This window comes from Medicago truncatula, chromosome 1 (assembly GCF_003473485.1).
Source record: "Medicago truncatula cultivar Jemalong A17 chromosome 1, MtrunA17r5.0-ANR, whole genome shotgun sequence".
Taxonomy (NCBI): Eukaryota; Viridiplantae; Streptophyta; class Magnoliopsida; order Fabales; family Fabaceae; genus Medicago; species Medicago truncatula.
In genome coordinates this window covers 20582227-20596448 of record NC_053042.1, presented here as the reverse complement: position 1 = coordinate 20596448, position 14222 = coordinate 20582227, and the positions used below count along the sequence as shown (strand labels likewise).

At 32.5% G+C, this 14222-nt stretch overlaps 2 protein-coding genes across 6 annotated transcripts; one reads left to right on the top strand and one right to left on the bottom strand.

Annotated features, from left to right (window-relative positions):
* The first annotated feature begins 2041 nt into the window (after positions 1–2041).
* Positions 2042–8243, top strand: LOC25483301 (tubulin-folding cofactor B). 5 transcript variants are annotated; one of them, XM_013611976.3, is made up of 8 exons: positions 2042–2341; positions 4797–5085; positions 5178–5296; positions 5395–5456; positions 6099–6140; positions 7098–7231; positions 7386–7455; positions 7984–8243. In XM_013611976.3, the coding sequence occupies exons 2-8, from the start codon at positions 4829–4831 to the stop codon at positions 8029–8031; spliced, it is 732 nt and encodes a 243-aa protein (XP_013467430.1). In that variant the 5' UTR covers positions 2042–2341; positions 4797–4828; the 3' UTR covers positions 8032–8243. The 5 variants fall into 5 exon arrangements, with proteins under 5 accessions (XP_013467430.1, XP_024631914.1, XP_024631919.1 ...); XM_024776146.2 differs by having other exon boundaries at positions 5392–5456; XM_024776151.2 differs by having other exon boundaries at positions 2062–2341; positions 4775–5085; positions 5392–5456.
* A 112-nt stretch (positions 8244–8355) lies between these two features.
* Positions 8356–11216, bottom strand: LOC25483299 (pentatricopeptide repeat-containing protein At3g42630). Its single transcript, XM_013611973.3, has 2 exons — positions 9725–11216; positions 8356–9555 (listed from the first exon to the last, which is right to left on the bottom strand). The coding sequence occupies exon 1, from the start codon at positions 11133–11135 to the stop codon at positions 9939–9941; it is 1197 nt and encodes a 398-aa protein (XP_013467427.1). The 5' UTR covers positions 11136–11216; the 3' UTR covers positions 8356–9555; positions 9725–9938.
* Between the last annotated feature and the right edge of the window lie 3006 nt (positions 11217–14222).

Here is a 14222-nt window from a genome sequence, read left to right as displayed (position 1 = left end):
GGAAAGGGAAATCAAGGGGCAAGGGGAAAGCAAGGGGAAAAAGTTTCTAAAGGAAAAGGAAAGAAAGTGGTAGTAGTTGACGAATATGATCCTGAGTTTGTTACTGATTGGGGGGATGAAGAAAAAGAGGATGAAGAGGAAGAAAATGAAGAGAAAGAGGATGAGGCAGAGTACATGAATGATGGTGGAAGTGGAAGTTATGATGAAAATTTTCATGATTATTGAATTCGAAGTTTTATTTCATGTTTATTGCGTTTGTTACTTTAAGCTTTAGAGGCTTAAAGTGTTTGCTACCTTGAATTTTATTAGTATTTCTTGCAAGTATGTTCTTATCTTTTACCTAAGACATGGTTTATTTCAAATTATGAATTGAGTAATATTTAAGTTGTTTTAGTATTTCGTTTTCAACATTATAGTATTTTAGTATTAAATATATTAGTGTCTGCGTCATGTAATAGCGCATGCGTCGCGTCCGCATACCGCGCCACGTTAATTTTTGGGGTGGCCGCGTCGCGCTGTGTTTCCGCTTTGACAACAGAGCCTGCAATATTAGATGCAATAGGAACATCAGCTGTTATAAAATGTAATATATGTTGACAAAGAATGAGTGATTAACCTTCTGACTTGGTTTTGATGGCACTAATTTGTGAAGTCCTGTACTGCAACATTCAGGCTAGAACAGATCAATATGTTGAGTTGGATTTCCTTTTGATTATGCCAGCAGCCGCGCATATGTTTTGATCTTGTTATTTTAAACTCATAATTATTGTGTTATCTTCTTCCATTTTAACTCTTAAGATTTCAATACGTTAATGCTTGAAGAACCAATCCGCATGTAATTAAAAGTAAAATAACTTTCTAAGGGTTCTAACCCGTCAATGCTTGAAGAACAACCACCCATTATTGTGTTATTCAAAAAAATTCTTGTGGAATACTAATTCCTAAGTAGCAAACTCATCTTATGGTTGGGAAGAATATTGACAAACTAGTCTTCGAATTTAGAGAAGATCCCAAAATTAACCTTCAAAACTCTATGGCTGTAGAAATAGATGATGTCACTTAAGGTGAGTAAATGGAGGGTCGTTCGAACCATAGCTCCTACGTATATTATAAATTGTCTTTACTAACCGATAGAAAATGACTTTCTATCTTTAAAAAATTTGATTAAAAACTTGATTTAGACATTCATTGACACATAAAATGAATTCATTGATTTCAATGTTTTAAATAATTTTTTCAGCGTATGAGTTGGTTTTAGAATTCAAAGTGGTAATTCATCCATCAAATAGATAGAATTTTCCACATAAAAGTTAAGTCAATTAGAAATGATCATGTTTGACTCATAATCGTGAACTAAATATACCTGCACATTATAAATTTAATGAGCCTTCCCCTGTTCTTGCATTCTATTCTATATCATTCAAGGTACTAAAGTGGGCTTGCTTCTCCTTGAGCAATGGCATAGCCAAGACCTAAGAGATTGGTTAGGGTGCAAATTTTTTAAATTCAATTTATAATTTTTTTAGAAGAACTTAAATTCATAATTATGATAATATATATAAATATCCTTCCTTATCTCTTCCTTCACCACATATTCTCTAATTAATCCGTTAATTCTTCTAATTTATCACAATCTAAATAGCCATATGTCTTAGCACTGATCACAGATAAAAAAAAAAAAAAACTCTCTCAAGAGATCTCATTTCCCCTAGTTCTTCTTATAATTCACTCTTTAACCTCAAAGTTTTCCATGATCTTCAAAAGGCCAAGAAAATCACTATTTCATTGCTAAATAATAAGAAAAATAAAAAAGCAACCAAGGCTACCCGTGTCCATAAAAAGAAAAGTACTACATCAGAAAAACTTACTAAACAAATTGCAAACAATTACTCTTCAAAAAAATTGATTCACATCATTAACAATTACTTTGGTGGTACTATTATTGGTATTTCACATTAGTAATTTGTGTCTAAATCCATTAAAAAATAAAAAATAATAATTTGTGTCTAAACACAATTGTCAATCATTTCCAAGATAGAGTCTTCAATTTTAAAAATGATCCTTCAATACAACATTAATAAGAGAAACCCTTTTCGAAAACAGTGATCTTAAGTAAGAACAAATAATGGATCTTAAGTCCCAACAATAAAGTTAAAATGTAAAAAGATCAACAATACCACACGGTTTCCTCAAGTCACGCTACATGACTTAAGTGTTATATCAGCAAAACAAAAACACAAACCTTCATTTTTCCAACTTCTCAAAACACGAAATTTTCTCTTCCAGGTGAGATTTTCATCATTCTTGCGGCATTCAAAGTCATTTTCTCTCACAATATCAAGTAAGTGATGATCATCCTACTCCATTCCATTTTTTTTGGTTGAAATTTTAGAATTTTGTAAGAAATTTAACATTTCTAGGTTTTTATAAATTTGTCTTGCATGTTAGTTTTGATGATTGTTACTGATGAATTAAGTTAGACAATGTATTTTAGATGTTGTTTAGAGTGAAATGTGGTAGTTTTAGGTATTTGAAATTGTTTGATTTTAAGTTGATTGAAATTTGAACTCTAGGTGTTTGATAAAATGTCTCAATGAATTTTTGTTTTTGTTTTTTGAATTGTTAATGATGAAATTTGTTAGAAATATGTTTGTTAATGTTGATTATAGTTAGTTAGACTGCAATGTTGATTATAAATTTGTTAGAAATAATGTGTTTTTAAGTAACCCCAAGTTAACTAAAGAAGGGTTCAGTCCAATTTTGCTGGGTAAGCATAAGTTGAGGGGTCTTTGACCTCAATCTACACACACATTAATACGTTGTGGGTTATAGTTAAGGTGCTATTGTACTCTACCTTAATCTAAACAAACACTTAGTTGTTAGAGTTTTCTTCTACATATTGTATGCCATACCTGTATTATGTCTTTTGTGCACGATTGCGAGAGATTTATTTTTACTTTTGTATCCTCAGAACAATCCCAATTCTCATCAGATTGTTCAAGTTTTTAGGAAGTTTTTTTCTTAGGGTTAGGAATACCATTTACATTCGAACAAAACAAACTTTTAATAACATATGATATGATACTGTTGGTGATTATGACTGTTATTAGCACCAGAGAATGATAATTTAGTTAAAGAAGAGCACCAAGACTTAAAAATTTATGCAATTGCGAAGCCATTGTTTATTCAATTTGATGATAGTTTTTTGAATTTTTGTTTTTGTTTTTTGCAATTTTGTTAAATTCTATCTATTTGATGGATGAATTACCACTTTGAATTCTAAAACCAATCATACGCTGAAAAAATTATTTAAAACATTGATATCAATGAATTCATTTTATGTGTCAATGAATGTCTAAATCAAATTTTTAAAGATAGAAAGTCATTTTCTATCAGTTAGTAAAGACAATTTATAATATACGTAGGAACAATGGTTCGAACGACAATCCATTTACTCACCTTAACCCTCCGATCCATTGGTAACAATTAGAAGCTTGAGAGTAGGGTGAAAAAGCCTTTTTATTACATCATCACCATCACAAGTATCACCAGCATCAATCAAATGAGTGATCTCATCTTTGCTGATCTGCAATACATAAGAAATTAACACTTCAGATAGACTCAGAGAAAGAAAATAGAATGACGTGCAATGGCATTTATAAAGTGTATTGCATAAAAGTGAAAAACTAGACAAATAAAATTTACCTCATGACATCGGCTAGATTCCATATGCTCATCATACCCTTTCGAGCAACCTCGGTTGATGGCCATATATGTACTTTTTTTTTAAATAAGTGTTTATATGTACAATTTTTTTTTTGGATGGTGGTCGGGGTTCAAACCCCGAACCCTGCATATTATTATGCATTGTCCATGTCAACTGAGTTAATCTCACGAGGACAAGTGTTTATATGTACATAATGTGCAGATGTTTGTACCTTGTATACCAAAAATAGACGTTATATATTAAAATTTGTGTTAATTTATTTTTTAAAAGATTGAAAATGAATTTTTTTTCAATAAATATTTGGTATATGTAAAATCCTAAACTTATAGACTGACCTTTTTTTTTTAGGGAACTTATACCCTGACCTTAAAAGTAAAAGTTAAATATGTTCCTATCAAATGAAATACTATCTTTAAAAATACTATCAAATGAGGGAGTGTGTCTAAAATTGTTTGAAGTTGAAATTGAGGGGTGGCTCGGCTGTTGGTTCCTTCTGTTCCTGTGTTGTTTTTATTCTGTTTGATTGCCTCATAGCTGTTTGGATGCTTGTTTTTTGGTTTGTGCAACACATCATCAGTACTTCTTGTACTGGTGATGTATTATTAATAATATTTTGCTGTCATAAAAAAGATACTATAGTAATCTAATATTTTGTTTGTTGTATAATTGAATTAGGATGAAGAAATTTTTTCCGGCTATGTCTAGAGTAACCTTGGTGTTAGGTGGCTGTGTTGGTTGTTATTTATTGGGGGTGTTCTGTTTCTGTTATTATTGTTTGGTAGTCGTAGAAGCAACCTTGGTGTTAATTTGTAAACCTGTTGTAACGTTGGGCTTAGGAGGGGGTGCATACCATCTCTAATTCTTATGTTACAAATGCTTAAATTTGATGATTTTGTTATTCATATCCTTTTTGTCAAGAGGGATTAAGTTTAATTTTAACTAAAACATTGCCTACTCTTTTAGTTTGTTCTTGAATGTTATACTGCTTTTGATTTGATAACCCATTTTGATTGAAGTTATATAATAATAATTATTAATTAAAACTAGTTTGCACCTGTTGTTGACCTAGGGACCTGGATAGTGAGTGAATCAAATTAGTAAATGACATCGAGCTTACAGAAAATCGAAGGGGACGAGTCCGTACTATTGCGCGTTACTCATTCTAATCTCAAATCTTTCAACCCCGACATTCGCTTCTCCCTACAGCTCACAGTGGAAGCAGTCAAAGACAAGCTATGGAAAAAATGTGGTACTTCTGTCAACTCAATGCACCTCGAACTCTACGACGAACTTCGCAATAAAATCGCCGATCTCTCTGATCATTCCAAACTCCTTGGATTCTATTCTCCTTTTGATGGGTTAGTTAGTTACTCTTTTTCTTTCTATTTTTTATTTTATTCCTCATCAATTGTTTAGTGTTTTTACTTTTTTTCCATGTGAACTGTGGCAGGTTTCGTTTGCACGTCGTTGATCTTGATCCAGCCTCTGTTACATCGGGTGGATGGTTGGAAGATACTTCTTTGGTGGAGAAATACGAAATTTCTGAAGAAGCTTATAATAAGCGAGGAGGCATGTCCCTCTATCACCTCATTCAACTCAATTTTTTTTTATTTGTGAAAACTGGTTCTTGTAGCTTATTATATATTTTGTTCGTTATGCTATAGCAGACACTTTCAGAAAATATAGGGAGAAATTGACTTCGCATGCTCCATCGACTGTTGAGGCAAAGGTAAGCATTTCATTGACTTATCCCGGCGCAAAGTCAGGCTTTGTTTGGTAAAAAAGAGCGGATAGATGATAAGCTAGTTTAACAGATGAGCTTTTAGCAAATGACTAATAAACTAGCTTATAACTTATAGCGGATAATCTAACTGATTGAATTTGTAGTGTTTGTTATTTAGCGGTTGAAGTAGCTTGTAAATATAAAATGATGTAAAAAAAAGGTGTATTCAATTAAGATTGCAGAGGGGTAACCTTGGTGCAACTGGTAAAGTTGTTGTCATGTGACTGGAAGGTCACGGGTTCAAGTCCTGGAAACAGCCTCTCGTGTAAAAAACAAGGTAAGGCTGCGTACAATACACCAATAATGGTGGGACCCCTTCCCAGACCCCGCATATGCGGGAGCTTTAGTGCACCGGGTTGCCCTTTTATTCAATTAAGATTGCAGGAGTAAAATCGAGATAAAAGGTGATAAGCTATAAGCTACTTGAATTAGCTTATCAAAAAACGCTATAAGCTAGTGTGAAAATGATAGTTTCCTAACGGTTTTTTTTAGTCATGCGAGTTTATTAGCTATAAGCTTTAAGCCATATGCTCATGTCCTTGCTTTTGGGTAATGGACACTTTCACTGATTTGGCATTTCTCGTGCAGACACCAGACACCGACATGGAAGACATCTGTGCTAATATCAAGGTTTGTTGATTATCATTTTTATGTTTTATTTTCTACTAGGAGCATAATTGTTGTATAGGTTATTTTAGTATAGTTTTCAAAGTTATAAGGTTTAGGTTGATAAGGAGGAAAATTGAATAAAGATACAATTCGAAATGCGAGGTTAGATTGATAGGAGATTTGGATAGAAATTTGAATGAAGTTGTGGGCCAGCTGAATCCAGATGGAGGTAATAGGCCTAATTTGTGGAGAGTGCACCACATGAAGATATTTAAGAAGAAGGATGCTGAGCTGGCATAGCAGGTGGGAAGCGTAAAGTATTTATTAGGTGGAATCTCAGAACTGCTTTATATATTTAACAACAAATAAACTTCAAAAAGCCTTCATATAATATGGGATTTAAAAACCATAGCAGGAAAGAGTAACCATGAATTAGATGCAATAAGCAAGCTGAGCACTGTAGGGAAGATAGCTTGGCGAGACAGTTGGAATAAAGCACAAGACAACCTGAATGTCCTTGAAATCATCAAACTGTGATAATTTGTTTAACTTTTGCTTGATGAATTTAGCGAAAACTTGTGATTTAGTACAACAAAAGAGCTGGTTTTGATGAAATATAATTAAGGATTTTCAGACAACAGAATATAATTACGGTACATCACTGTAGCACCATTTCTTTTCCACGATGACTTTTTCATTTATGCCTATTCCCTTGAAGAATGAATGAAACGAGTATTTGATTAGTTTGGTTTCTATTGAAACTGCATCATGAATTGGACTTAATTTTTGGATCCTTCAATCATGTGTAGTTTTCTTTGGTTCTTTTAGTTATGGTTCATATGTTTTTGCAGTTTTGCTTTGCTGTAAAAGGGATATATAGCATATTTTGTTTTTCCTGTTATTGTAATGTCGATCAATTCGTCTGGTGTTTCTGAGTTGAATCTCTTTGTTGTTACTCCAATTTCCAAAACATTTAAGGTAGGATCCAGATGTGAAGTTGAACCTGGGGCAAAAAGAGGTGTTGTAAAATTTGTTGGTCAGGCAGAACCACTGGGTCCTGGTTTCTGGGTTGGAGTTCAATATGATGAACCCTTGGGCAAACATGATGGCATGTAAGTAAAATTACCATCTTTTTTATGCAAATCAATCAACTCATGACCAACTCATCATGCTAATTCCTGCTTTTAGCTACTGTGTTCTGTTTTGCATTCAAAAACAGCAATTATGCCTACATTTATCTCAGAATTTCCCTTGGTTATGTTACAGGGTTAAAGGAGTACGTTACTTCCAATGCCCTCCATCTCACGGGGGAATAGTTAGGCCGGAGAAAGTGAAGGTTTGTTGGAAATCATGTTGTAGTCCTTTAGTATCAGAATATTTTTCATTCATGTTTTTTTTGCCTGATAAATATAAAACGAAAAATACGATGACAAGGAATCTTGCTTAACATAAAAATAAAACAAAATGACCAAGAGCAAAAATAACTTATAAATCCAAAAGCCTACTCTTATCCCAAATCTAGTATTGTGCTGTACTGCCTTCTTCATGCTAACTGCACACACTAAGGCTCCATTGGGGAGCTTGGAGGAAAGGGCTTTGGTGAGAGGGAACAGAAGAGAAGTCTTCCACCTTATTTTAGAGTGATTATGTAGAGAACAATAAAAGAATACGTATGATTAATATATTTTTTATTTTTAAAGTATTATAACCTGAAAATAATTTGAAGAATTTTTCTAAACATGTAAATGGAAAAATTCCAACACAGTGACAGCAGATGGTGGCAAAAAGTATATTTGATTTCATATGACTAATAATATTTGTCTAAAAACACTGATTTTTTTTTATCTTTATAAATTCTTTCCAGGTTGGTGACTTCCCTGAACGAGATCCCTTTGAAGAGGATGAAATTTGAGTCTTAATAAGGAAGCTGCTTTTAGGCCTGCTGGAGTTTTCTTTATAGTTTTTTCTGTTGTAGAATTCCAACATTAATTTGGCAAACTTTTTTATTGGCCTTTCAAGGCAATGGGTTTATGTAGTCAAAGATAGTTCAACTGCGGTTTTCAACTGTTTGTATTTGTATTGTTACCTTGTGTAGAAAAAAAAAAAAAAAAAAAAAAAAAAAAATGGGAAAAAAGTTGCAGAGTATATTTCAAAGGTTAAACGAGAGCTACTACATTAGGATGGTTTCTCAATAAAACAATGAACATTGAGCTAAAAACAGTAACTCCAAAACATGTGAAATAAAGGGGATAATCACTAAAATATAATTAGAGTCAATTATATTATCTGACTTATACAATCTTTCTTGTCGCAGATGTGTTCATTGTAAAATAAAAAGGTCCTAAAATTATTGTATAAAGCTAATATCTACTTCGAGTATGTTTATCTTCAGACCGGAAATATCGTAGCAGTTCACTCAACCTTCAGTGTCAGAGAAACAAAGACGGAGTTCACTCAACCTTCAGTGTTGGAGAAAGACTTGCTTTAAGATTATGTAAGTCACCAATGTCCCAAGGCATCTATGCCATAATGTTTACCTGAGTGACATTCTATGATCTTGGTTCAGCATTTGTGTAAATTCGGCATTAACCAAATTCTAGTTGGCTAAGCCATATTAGAAGATCATCGAATGCTGAATCAAAATCGTAAATACAAAAGGACAAAATTAAGATTTAATCCAAATTTTTTATGGTTAAATTATAGATGATGTTCATATCTTTCTTTCCATTCTCGTCTAGCACATACAATTCAGCACACATGTCGATCAGGGTAGGATCACAGATACTTTGTTCTTCAGGAATCAGCCCTAGATCCACGAAACATTCATTCTCCTTGATTGAGGACCCACCTTCAAATATATCTAAGGCTATTCCGGTGCGACCAAGTCTTTTACTAGACTTCAAAATTGACTCACTTTTCAATCATTCCTTCATAATTTGTCATACCAGAAAAGGATGCTTACAGAGAGATCCAACAATGATTTCAAGGGTCAATGTGTAGCAAGCACTGAACAAACTTGGTAAACAACCTGCTATAACATCACCTAATATTGTTTGATTTTTACATACATGATCAGGCTCACATCTAAAACATTTAGTTTTTCTGATTTATAGCGTATTCCAACCTCAACAAGCCTTTTCTATCCCCCACTCTACTTCTGGACATTCCCATAGACAATAGTAGATTTACACAAACCATAACCTTCTGCATACCTCTTGAACTACTCAATAAAAGCTGTTAGAGAAACTGTTTGTTTCAAACTTTTGATCAGTGCATCATTAATTCCCCCGTGGTAACTAATTCTCCTTCTCTTGTCTGGCCTCTCTTTCTCTGGCCCAAGCTTCATGAATGTGCTCCATAGACTCCAATCTTGACTCCGTGCTTGTTGTAACCATCAAACAGTTACATCAAATACTCACAGCTCCTAGAAGGGGCTCTGAAACCATTTGATAAAACTTGTTCAGATTACAAACGTATTCTAGAGATTAGAGAATGAATTTTCATTGAAGATCCTCCTATTTGCCAAGAGTTGGAATGTTGTACGAAATAAATGAATACAAATTCTCTTAATTTTCAAGTGCAAACTGTCAAACAATGAACCATACCAGTTTTCAGTTTCACCAAGTATTCTTCCTGATTGGATGTATCTGATGTTTGATTTATCTACAAATATGCCTCCATCTTCATAGGAATCCACCATAAGTACAACTTTGTTTCAAATTAACTACATAATACTGAACGTGTGTATCAAATCAAGGTCATGAAGCATGACAAATTTCATCAAGAAAAGGAAATGACCAAAATCATCTGTCAAGTTAGTTAGTAGTTCCAAAATATCTGGTTCCTCCTATAATGTTTTTTAAGATATTTCTGTATCAAAATCCTATAACTCCATTTCTGTTGTTGTGTCTTGTATTCCAAAAACGCCTCCGAACTCAAATGAAAGTCACCTTTACCTAAAACCTCAAACACAAACGGATCTGTAAACAATCTCGGACAATCATCCACATCCATTTTATTCAAAACAAACTCCAAATTCCTTCCAAGCTTTCTATCCAAGTAAGCCTCCACAACACAACCATAAGTAACCAAATCAGGAACAACATTTTCACTCCTCATATGTTCAATACTAAGATGAAGATCCCAAAACAGCGCCATCCTCGAAAACGCCATAGCCCTAATATTAAACGTCGTAACATCCGGACGAAAACCTGATTCAACCATCCTAACAAACTCTCTCTGCAAGCTCTTCATCTTAAAATTAGCAGCATAAGAAAGCAACAAAAGATTCCACAAAACATTCCCTACATTTCTCCTACCTAAACCAACATCTCTAACAAACTCACCCAATTCATAGAATTTTCTCTTCTTTGTATAGCCATAAGCCATAGCCCTAATCACATTTTCCTCAATCAAAAACCTAGATCTCTTAAACCTTCCATAAGCATTCTCCATTTCATTCAAACTACCAAAAACACTATAATACAAAAGAATTTCATTACCTAATTTTGAATCAATTCGAAAACCCTTTGAAACCATTTCATTGATTGTTTCTTCCATCAATTTTAAGTTTCCTGCATTTCCAAAACAAGAGATTGCCAATGAGTAAAACTGAGGCAAAAGGGTCAGATTTCTTGAATTTAGTGAATGAAGAATGTTGATGATATGATCAAATTTGTGTTGTTCTGCATATGATTTGAATAATTTAGAAATGAAATGAAGAGAAGGGTGAAAGGAACTGTTTAGGAGTTGTTCCCATGTGGTTTGTGATTTATGAAAGTAACCATTTTGTGTGTAGTGTAACATCAATGAAGGTAAAGAAGAAGAAGAAGAAGAGTGTTTGTGTTTATCATTGTGAATGAGTAATGAATTGGGTTGCTGAAAAATAGGTTTTTTCGTAGTGACGAGGTTACGAGAATGATGGGGTTTTTGTTGTGGAGATGAAGATGAAGATGAGGAGTGAGAGTGTTTGAGAAGAAGAATATTATTATGAGAAGAGAGAGAAATGGTTTCCATTGAGAATGAATGATTGGAGAAGAAAGCAAGATTATGGAATTAGATTAGATAAGGGTAACGACTATGGATTGGATATACCCACCTTAATAGGTGGTTGTTTGATACGATGCAGCAGGTGTCGACTACACGTTATTAGTTCTGGAATAATGGGAAATGCTAACCTGTGTCCTGGGATACCGGTTAAGGAATCATAAAAGAAAATAATTCTTTGAAAATTGTGTATTCTATATTTTAAAAGTTAAAAAATTGTACTTTTCAATGCATATTATATACTTCATCCGGTCCTTATTATAAGAAACAATTGAATTTTTAGATTCATTGTGTAAGTGATGTATCTAGTCTATATTTACAACAAGATATATTAATTACTCAATGAATATAAAAAGTCAAAAGTTTCTTATAATAAGGACCGGAGGGAGTATTTTCTTTCTACTTTTAGTTTCTTAACCAGTGCCCGGGGCACCAGTTAACAAGACCCTAGAGTAAATTACAATACATCCCTTAAAAGATACTTAAATTACACTTCTCTTCTCTCTTATTGTTAAAATACACACTCCATTCCGTTGAAAAATAACATTTATACTCTGTTTCCTATAAGATGTTTGAATTACAACCCACTCCCTTAATAATTAAATATGCACTACATTTTAATCTATTTTAACATAAATATATATTTTGATGATATATACTAATTTTGAACCACCATTTAAGAAAAATAAATTCATTTCTTTATAATTTAAATGTCAATGATAATTAAATTTAATATTTTTCTATTAATTTTATAATTTAGAGTATAAAATTAACTTTTAAATAACCATTCTTTGTTGTCTTTGATAATTTTCGGATATTTAAATTTTATTTTGGGTCGTTTCTTATTATATAATATGGTTTAAAACTATATGTTAATGAAATTGTGAATAAAAAATAGCGAAAAATATGTATTCAAATTTTGATTATATTAAAATAGATACGCAATACTATTTTTTTCGAAGTGTATTAGATTATTATTTTTTGCTAGACTATTAGAAATAAAATAAAAAGTATTGAGGGAGTAAAATGTAGATTTTAACATAAGAGGGGAGGAGAATGTAATTCAGGCTTCTCTTAGGGGAGGAGAGTGAAATATTTTCTAATATGTTTTGAATAAGAGGGGAGAAAAGTGTATATTTTAACATAAGAGGGGAGGAGAATGTAATTTAAGCATCTTTAAGGGGAGGGGAGCGTAATTTACTCTTAGTGTTATAATTAATATTGAATAAACACTTAATCTCTTCAACTTAGCATCCTAAAATAATTATTAATTGGGTCCCAATAATAACTTTATATTATTAAATTTTAAAATACTGAAGTAATCTAATTATAAATTATAAAACAAAAAGCAAGAATTTTTTTTAATCACCCTATGCTAAATTCGAGTAAATTCAAATTAAACTATTATTTGTAGTAAATCCAATCATCGTATGTTTGTTTTGCTTTTTTTCTTTACAAATGGGTAAATTATTTGTGTAAAATATAGTTTTTGTTGAAGATTCATGTTGATCGATTAAATATTATTCTTGCAATTATTATTTTTTAATATTAAAATAATACAACAATTGAATAGAGAAAAAATAGAATTAATTATACATGTAAGATCTATGAGTAAAGGAGAGACAAGGTGTCTATAAAAGCACTCATCCATCTTTATAAACACCATATTCATTGATGTCACAACGGGGTTGTCTATTTAGCATCGTGCTAAATAGAGGAAGGACCTTCCATTATAGATGGTCTAAGATTGTATAAAAAAATCAGTTGAAAGAGAAGAATCCACGTTGAAGGTTACTTGTAACTTTTTTTAAATGGAAGAGGGGGTTAAAAAAACTATAACAAGCGAATTTTTTCATAAAAAAATCTATAACAAAGGACTTAGTGTTTTGTAGTCTTTCATAATTGGCGGTAGGGATGACAATGGGTGCCCAATGGGTAGGGTACTACAATGCCCATCCCCATATCCGCATTTGTAAAAATTACTCGTACCTGTGCCCGTACCCTCGTGGGCAACAACTTTAGTGCCCTTCCCCATACCCTATGGGTATCTAAGTGTTCATACCCGCACCCATTACCCGCACTTTGACTATGAAAAGACAATAAAAACATCACAATTGAAATAAAACTATGATCTAAATCTTTTAAAATTAACTCATAAAATAATACAAATCGTAGTATTTAGTCAAATTAAAAACATCCAAAATATCTCTAAAAAATTGTACACCAGCAGGATGAAGTTGTTATTGTATTAAGCAGTTTTTTGGTTTAGGTTTTAGTTTAGGCTTAGCTAAATAAATTATTTAATTATACGCTAAATAAAATAAAATTACTTATGATATTAAATAAATATGTATATGCGGGGTTGCGGGCTGAGCAGTATAGTACTCTTACCCGTGTCCATACCCATTTAAATTTGTGGGTAATACCCGAACCCGTCCCCAGACCCATGATAGCGGAGTTTTACCCTACCCATTATGAATATTTTATACGGGTATTCATTGAGCATGGGTCCAATTGCCATCCTAATTGTCGGATTTATTTAGAGGATTAGAGCATGTTGCTAATAATTTGGGAAAAAGATTAATGTTTTAGTAGGGTTAGTCCTCCGTAACCCTTTATAGAGGGCAGTTAGAGTTTTCTCACTTTGAAACTAGATTTCTATTAATAAAATTCTTATTTATCTAAAAACAATAATAATGTTTTCCAATCAAGTCACCTAGTCATAGGATATAGGAAAGTGTGGCGGATAGTTTAATAGCCGATATCATTTTTGATAATATGATTTTACCTAAGACATTAGGGTTCTATATTAGATAAATAGGACATTCAACCAAGAAATTGGTCTTGATTTATTTTGTTGAAGTGCCGTGAAATCATTCTTATCCAAGTCTTATTTAGATTTCAATTGCAACCGAACTCTTGATATTTCCATAATTTAATCTTTTTAATTAAGCATAGTTTAATTGGTGAGTAGAAACAACAATCTTTATCGAGACGATTTACTTACTATTTTATTATTTGTGCGATTTGATGTCACTTTTTTTTTAATGACAAAAT

Bases quoted from the DNA above. Each gene is read 5' to 3' on its own strand.
- LOC25483301 (XM_024776146.2), top strand. From the start codon at position 4,829: ATGACATCGAGCTTACAGAAAATCGAAGGGGACGAGTCCGTACTATTG. The intron at 5,086-5,177 runs GTTAGTTAGTTA...GAACTGTGGCAG, and splicing joins TTCTATTCTCCTTTTGATGG to GTTTCGTTTGCACGTCGTTG. The intron at 5,457-6,098 runs GTAAGCATTTCA...TTTCTCGTGCAG, and splicing joins CATCGACTGTTGAGGCAAAG to ACACCAGACACCGACATGGA.
- LOC25483299 (XM_013611973.3), bottom strand. From the start codon at position 11,135: ATGGAAACCATTTCTCTCTCTTCTCATAATAATATTCTTCTTCTCAAA.